Here is an 8,456-nt window from a genome sequence, read left to right as displayed (position 1 = left end):
CAAATAGTTTATTTTTGATTCTGCGATAACAAGTAGCACGATCGTACATGTTTCCTTTCTGTGGTGGGAATTTAAAAGTCTACAGTGAATGCAATAAATATGTGGAGAGCAGAGAGAGTGCTGTTAAAAATTACGTGCAGACACAGTCTTTTGGCAGAAATCTGCTTCCTTCAGTGCCTGCAGTTCTCACCATGCACTACGGGGAAACATAAGCCCTCCACAACAGAAACCAGTACCAATGGGCATTTGCAAGAGCCTCATATAACAGTTTCTGTCACCTCCTTTCAACACTAACCCAACACAATATAATAAGGTGCAGCTTTCTGACTAGGAATGCTTGATGAGTCTCTAAGAGGCCCTGCAGCACGCTGTATGCTTCTGACACAAGAGCCACTGCTGTCGGGTAACCAGAAACCCCATCAGACTTGGACGCGTCCTGGCGCTTGACCATCTCAAGCTTATGCAGATGCTGCCTGTCTAGCAGTCTCAAGGAAAGCACCCTCACAGGGAAAACAGGCAGCCGTGGGTCTAAGCCTGCTAAGGACCAGTTAACATAAATTGCAGACTAGGGTCACATTCTGCTGTCCTCCGGCAGCACCAGAAGTACTCCGACGGAATGGAAATAAGAATCGGCAGCATAGTGTGAAATTAATCCTTTTGGCTGATGATATAACTGACAGTAAACTGAGTGGACTGTTTTAGTGCCGCATGCAGAGCATAAGCGGGTAATCCCGCTCTTCCTCCCCTTTTTCTGCCATTCCACTACAGCCTCACAAGGCAACCTGAGCTTAAACTGTATGTGTGGCAGCTGCCGCCTATGTCCTGCCACACATTTTGGCCTTCCTTTAATGGCTGCTATTGAGAACTGACATTGGAAACTAAGGAATAAGGGATTGTGTAGTGCTGTATTTTGGGACCCAAATGTGACCTACGGGATATATCAGCAGAGTAGACAAGAAGTGAGAACTGAGTAAAGATATTAATGAGAACAGTACTGGATCAAGTAGTATCTTCTTCCTTTTAGTTTTAAGAGATGCGTTGCTGAATATATAAATAATTGGCCATGGAAGGTAAAGGAAGTCTATTCATTCCTAGTCCCTAAGAGGATGCAGACAGTTCTGCCAAACTCACAGCTGCAGGGGAATCTTAAGTCACAGCTCATTACTAGGAGCAAACAAAAATGCTCACATGAACTTTAGCATTCATGCTCAACACTGTGAAACACTGGAACATAAGCAATTTACTAAAGATAGCCTTAGCCTCTCAGGACATACAGATGCTTCTCGAGTTTCTCTGCCTTGATGTGGCATGTCATGGACCATCATTCTATTGAACATAAAACACAATCTCCTGCCCCCTTGCCCCTTCCAGAAACACACCAGAAAACAAGCTGGTTTCCTCTCAGTTTTTCTGATGTCCCCAGTGTCCTGATGCAAAAAATGGAACTTGGACAAATAAACAAATTGCTCTGAAGATAGGATTCACACTTTAATTCAATAAGCAAAGGATATAAAAAGTTTACAACTACTATTTTAGTATCTAAACTAGAACACTGGCTCTTTTGTGAAGAATCTGATACGTGTGCAAATAAAAATAACCAGGAAAAAACTATTTCTCCCCCAGAACTGTCTCCTCCCACAACATCTCATGTTTTTTGCAGATGTAGGAACACACTGGCCAGTCACTCTACATGTGGTGAATAAAGGTGTAACTCCTAGGCTGAAGTAGTATAGAGATACCACCCCAAGATCCACCACCCAAGGAAAAATACAGTAGTTGAGGGAATCATACTCGCTACTCACACTGTGCACACCCAGCGCCTTCCAGATGGCAAAACTGAGCAATCCCACTCCGCACCACGCGCAGAGTGAGCCCCATCCCAGGGCTCGTAAGGCCAGTGACGAACCACTCTCTGGTAATGCAGCTGTGGCAGTAATGCCCTAGAACCAAAAATAAAGTTATCAAGACAAAGTGAACAATAATTAGGGAAAAAAATAAAAAGGACTAAAAAGAGTTAACTCAGTGATCTCGAATTTTGCCTGACTTGCCAGCTATACTAGTTTGGCCACAGACACTGTTACAGTTGCCAGCAAACCCAAGGGGGTGGTTGAGCTGCCTCCATGGTTGCCAGGACTACCTGGGATGATTTTTATTTCCAGAAATGCTGAAGTCAATTGTTTCATGGGCACAAGAATCCGACATTCAGTTATCCCACCAGTCAATATACAAAACTGAATCAAAACCAGTCACAAGCCCTTAATGCCAGTAACATCAGAAAATACTTCACTGTATGTCATTGATTTGGGCACTTTTTCTTGGGGGGTATGGGTAGGAGGGGCAACCGTTGACCTAGAGGTCTTTATCTGAAGATAAAGACTCCTGAAACAACAGTTTAGGAAACTGGAGGAGCCTGAGTGGCTTTCAGCCTGACACAGAGAGGGTGTAACAGGGACTGAGACACTAATTTCAAGGGGCTGCAACTCTGAAGGAGCTCTGGAAAATTTCATAAAGAGAAAACAACCACACTGAACCCATCCCCTCGCAGAGTTCACCACTTGGCAACATAGGAAATGCTCTGCAGTCTTAATATATCTCATTTTTGTCAGAAACAAGAGTAGGTGGTTTTAACCACTTGCAGAGATAGTGCTGCATAAGAATCTGCCTGAAAACACAAACCACTGTCATCTGGAAAGGCCACCTCAGGCCAAGAAGCAGAGCCTCAACCATGATGGGTTCCAAACTATGATAACCTTCTCTGTTGCAGCACAAAAATGCACATTGCAGCCTCCAAGGACATAAGCCAGTGCTGGCTGACATCAATCAATTCACAGCGCGCGTCCACCACCAGCCAGCCATCCTCACCTCACAACGCCCACCTGACTGTACGTATTTGGTTTAGGACACTTCAGTTTGTGCAGCCCACCGCAGAAGGACAGACATGCTCCTCTTGCTCTTTGTGGTACATGTCAGCAAGAAGGTTTGGCTTTTCCCCGCAAAGGATCACTGTTCAATTCTTCACACGGAAACACAGATTTCAGATGGTAACTGTTAAAGACTGTCATCTATGGTCCTTACACCACTGACTAGTCCAACTTACTTGCAGGGTGTCTTGGGGAAAAAAGCAGCTACTGCTCAGAGGTAAACATAAATGAGAGTGCAAACATACAAATATATTCAATAAAGATTATTTCATTTATAATCTAAAATACTGAAAAGTGAAATTAACTGGTGGAAGTATCAAAAAGTTTTCCTGTGAAAAATGCCAAAAAGGTGCACTTTTCTATTCATCACAAAAAGCAGGGGAAAATTCTTTTGTATTCTTGCTTTAAAAGACTCCAGGGGTACTTTTATTATTTTTTTTTTTAAATTTACTCTCTTCTTTGATATAATTAAACATATGTAGTGTCTATCACTATAGTAATTGGTCAGTAAAACCGCACTAGTAGTTTGGGTTTTTTTCTCTTGGCTTTGTATTTATTGAAACATTAAAATGATCCTCAGACAACTGTTAGCATTAACACTTTTTCTTAGGATTTAGCTGTAGGCACAGTTACACAAGGACAAACACGCATTGCAAAGGGCACAAGCAAAACGTATCTTGATCCTTATTTGTTCTGATTGGGATATCCCTAAGCAGAAGCTGTTAAGACAACAAGGCTCTGTAAGCACGTGGGTACACACTTACGTGCACCGACATGAACAGAGACCTCTAGTCACAGTATTACACCAGGTCCTACTTCCTTACCACAGCTTGTGAACTTTCATAACTTTCAGTAGAGACTGCTTCCAGTAGATTTAAATCGCTGATGATTACTTCTGACATTTCTCCTGCTTCCATAGTCTAACCATATACAACAATTTCTCCCATTTGGAAGACAGGAAATGATGGACAAAAATATCCCTTACACAGAAGCTTTAAATACGAGACATTATCCATGAAAACTGCTGGCAAAAACCCCTATCCCAATGCTATGCCTGATTGCTCCAGAAAAAAAGTGGTAAATGGAAACAATTGATCTGGTTTTTCTGACAGCAGTCAAACAATGTTCAGTCACTGGCCAATTCCTCGGCATATTACGTACACAGACAAGGATTTCTGTAAAGCACGCAGCTTGTTATATGATTATCAGATATGTGCTTCAGAACATCAAGAAGGCTGATTAATGAAACACAAAAAAATTTAAAAGACAACTGTACCATGGGAGAAAAAGATGTCACTAACAAGAGATTATTTTTAAAAGAACTGAGTTTTGTTCACAAGTCTGTTATTCTATGTACATATTGTTTTCATTACTGCTTCTATTTTTTTAAAAAAGTAACTCTTAAATTTAAAAAATAACCTATTAAACAATACTTGAGTCTTTCTGAAAACCAGGACAGGAAAATATATAGCAGAATAAGCTGATTTGGTTACCAAAATATATGCTTCACATGTCATTCTTTTTTTCTAGAGGATATAAGCAGGAAGTTGGAAAAGGAAAAATTACATTGTTTTTTTCAGACACAGGACTCAGTCTTGTAACTATCCCCTTGTGGACAGCAGTGTGTCTGAAAGGAAGCAGTGCCTAGAATAAGTGGTGTGTCCAGCTGTTTTGGTTGATTGTATTCAGCGTGTTCACCGATTTGTATGACCTAACCCACTGTAAAATTAAACACCTGCTAAAACCGGACATTTATTACAAGGAGGCTGCTGCATCCGAGCATCTAACACCACTGCCAATCACTTCTTAACTGAAGATCTCTGCAGTGGTTCATCACCAACCAGGATTATGTAATCTCGGTTTTGAGTCAATTTGGGCACCAGTCCTACAAATGCCTACATTTACTTTACTCCCCTGCCATCGAAGAGGTACAGTAGGTACAATTTCAGCTTTACCTCTTGCCAGCAACGCTGGCAAGGGTCTCATACTGTTGCTCCCTGAATGCAATCATGAAGCTACGATGCTGTGATGCTACCGCTTCCCCTCTGATTTGCTATTTTTTTCTCCCACAAAACTATTTAAATCTCTCCGGGGCTGCATTATGTTTGCCTCCTGTTTCTACCTGACTTGCATGCTGCCATTTCACTGACACAAAAACTGGCACAAGACAGCAAAGATGCTGAAACAACAGGTCTCACATTTCTTCCTAACACGGAGCATCAACTCTCATTCCTTCAGACCTTCCCTCGAGCTTGTGCCAGCATAGTCACTGCAATCAGAAGACTGATTTGGACTAAAACTAATGCAGGAACAAAAAAAAAACAATGAAATTAGAAAATGGCACTGAGAGTTGCTGTGAGAGGATTCCTCTGGATTCCTAGAGGAAGAATAAAACATGTACTGATTAAAAAAAAAAAAAAAAAAAACCAACCCTGTAGAATTAACCAGTATCATCTCACAAACTCAATACCACAAGTGGTGGTGCCTTTACAAGGCCGGAATGAATTGCGAGAAGCTAAAGGCTGGTAGAATTACTCCTTTCAACAGCAATGTTGGCTGATGTTTGCTTAAACAAACATCAAACTTACCTGTCAAACCACGGCCTCACCTTAACATGGATAAAAATAATATTTAGGCATTGAACACCTAAGAAGGATGCAATCATCTGTAGTTATTCATAGCTACACTTCTGTTGTTATACGTGATGTGATATTAAAAATTACTTGCAGTAAGTAACTCTAACTGTAAGAATGCTACTGCAAAAGTATTTATTTCGTTGGTTCCTCTACAGAGGAGCCTCTACAGACAGTTTAGTCATTCTCAAGATCTAGCGTCCTCTTTTGAAACTGCTCACCTACAAGTATCTTGACAAAAAAGCATCTTTCTACACTTTGCAGTATTTAAGTCGAGGGGCCCAGCAATCACAGGTTTTTGATAGCAAACTCCTGTATCCCATTTGCACGCATAGTAGCAGATAGAGGTTTTCAGCAAAAATCGAAATGGTACGTATCACTTGGCGCCATTTCCAGCATATATACTCTTGGATGACAATGTAACATCAATAAATTTCACACTGGTAACAGGACAGCTCAGACAGACAAGAATACACAAAAGCTGGAAAAAATGCAATGCTCAGGAAAAAGGAAGTTTAAAAAGAAAGTTTAAACAAAGAGAGAAAACTTGCTTGCTGTAATACATTTCTATAGCTTGTGAATTAACTTCTCATGGAGTTTTCTATTTTGACTATTGCAAAAAAACAAGCCTGTGTTTATTGTTGTTGAAAAGGCACCATGAGTTATGCCACAGCAGCCTACAGAGGAAAACAGGAAGGCAAAGGAAGCATCTCCTGCTCTTTGACTACAAAAGGAGGTTGTGAGTGATCAGATAAAAAGGCTCTGATAGAAAGTGCAATGGGAGATTTTTTTTCCCCTCTTGATATGCATTTGTTACTGAATTAACATTTTTTAAAATAAACACAACCAATCAATTCTCGGCTCCCTAAAAACATCTGTAATATATGTTGTATTTTAAGGGCTCAGTGGAGATGAGAGTGATCAATTTTAAAGGCCTTTTTTGGACATTTTTGGCAGTAACAGAGCATCAGTGAGGAAAAAAGCGTTCTTCAGTTAAATATGCTGTATTTCAGACTGACAGACCAACATGGTATAATTGCTGGCTTTGCTTTGCCATTTTTTAATTCAGAATGATCAAGCGGGACCTGATCAAGTGGATTGGATTATTTTTGGCCATCAGATCTCATGGGACCAAACCACTAGTCACTCTCAGCAGTCCCCTTACATAGTGGGAAATGAGTGGAGCTTAAATTTTGATTAACTGATTCCACTTACATATTTCACAGCTTATAGGCTTTCTACCTCCTCATTCCCCTCCTTACCGCAGTTACCTCGCACTGTGGGGCTGCATGGCGAACTGGATTACCAAGGTGACACAGGCTGAAGTGTGTTCACATCACAGAACGGGAAGAGACCATCAGTTAAATGCTACTGTAGAGCAATAGTATGATTCCAGCAAACACAGTAAGCTTTATGTATTTCAGCTAATCTCAAGTACTAAAGTATTTAGCAGTGCCAACTCTGAATTTATTTTTAAAATTAATTCTATCCCTATTGAATTCAATTAAGTCTAGAGCTCTTACCATCAACTTTGTACAGCCAAACTCCACATATATCAACATTTCTATAAAGCATTTGATACATTCTTATTTCCTGCATATCACACTTGGAAACTAGTTTAGAAGGAACAAACCTTACTGAACCAGTCTGGGTTCTTCTTTTTTGTCATGGCAAGCGTGGTGCCAAAGCCTGCTATCATTCCAGCTGTTGCAACGGTACCTAGAAAAATTCCACCTGCCAAGACAAGTTTAAGAAATAAAAATTAAGATTTTGTTTCTTAAGGGAAGGAAAAAAAAACCCAACCAAACCTAGTTTGGAAATAAAACCTGAAAAATTAATATCTGTGAGCACATGCTGAAGGGAAAGGCACAGTTGTCTATATTATTTCCATTAACTCAACATGGCAAGAAAGCAAGAAAGAATATTGTGAAGTAGAGCATTTTGAAAGTTAAAGGCAAGAGTATCTATTTTCAGGCCACACACAAAGTCATTCAAAGCTCAGGATGCCTTTTCACAGTACTTTGAAATTTCTCTCTCACTCCAGAGCCAGACTACTAAAATCACCTTGTTCTATGGCCCAGCCTCGCCCTTCCCCAAAAGGAAGATGCGATTACTTTTGCTGCATCACTTATTTCAAGCAGCCACATGAAAACCCACCACTACCTCTGAAGACCATTCCATAAGCAACACCTGTGCTTCAGCTTTCTTCATTTTATCTTATAATGCTCTGTTAAAAAAAAAAGGTCACTAGCAGGAAGCTTTCCTGCGATAGAAAGCACTCCCCTACTTTTCAGTTCTTTCAGAGTGTTTCCAACATGACTTGGGGTCCCTTGATCCCTTCTACGGACATGGAGCCATACCTGCCCACTTTCAAGAAAGAGGCTTGTTACAAAGACTGAGTGCTCAGCAGTTACAAGTTCTCCCTTTGCAACTGTTTATACCCAGCCTGTTTTCCCATTCATAACACTACCTAGGTAATTAAAAAACTCGCCCGAATGGAAAGGAAGAAGCAGAACATGCTTGTGTTAGATCTCACTTCTTAAAAACTAATTATCCTATTACTGTGACGGAGATGGCATCTATAAAGTACCTCTTCTGCCTGGGAGCAGGGAGACCTCACCTGCTGTCTGAACTTTGCATGCACACTGCATTTTACATTTCAAGGTCTACTAACCAACAATTCCCTGATCTCAGGAAAAATAATTGGTCTTAAATTAACTTCTCAAAGAGGAGGAGCTAGATGCATGGTCTCCTTGGGAGGGCCACTGCAAGCGGTAGGCAAAGCGTGTGACAACGGGGAACGGTGTCCCTACACCAGCACGCTCACAGCGACACCGTTCCCTTGTGTCTGCGGGGAGGTACGTCCCCCAGACCGTGGCCCGCCTGCCTTCCCCCGGGATTC

General features: G+C 41.1%; 1 protein-coding gene across 1 annotated transcript; it reads right to left on the bottom strand.

Annotated features, from left to right (window-relative positions):
* Nucleotides 1–1,791: 1,791 nt before the first annotated feature.
* On the bottom strand, nucleotides 1,792–7,301 carry TMEM242 (transmembrane protein 242; the record flags this gene model as incomplete). Its single annotated transcript, XM_010143371.1, has 2 exons — nucleotides 1,792–1,940; nucleotides 7,188–7,301. Coding segments are annotated over 2 exons (263 nt in total), but the record flags the coding sequence as incomplete, so codon positions are not given.
* Nucleotides 7,302–8,456: the final 1,155 nt, after the last annotated feature.

The sequence above is a fragment of the Buceros rhinoceros genome, unplaced genomic scaffold (genome assembly GCF_000710305.1).
Source record: "Buceros rhinoceros silvestris isolate BGI_N320 unplaced genomic scaffold, ASM71030v1 scaffold23519, whole genome shotgun sequence".
Taxonomy (NCBI): Eukaryota; Metazoa; Chordata; class Aves; order Bucerotiformes; family Bucerotidae; genus Buceros; species Buceros rhinoceros.
Note: the sequence above shows the minus strand (reverse complement) of the source record. Positions and strands in the feature narration are given on the sequence as shown.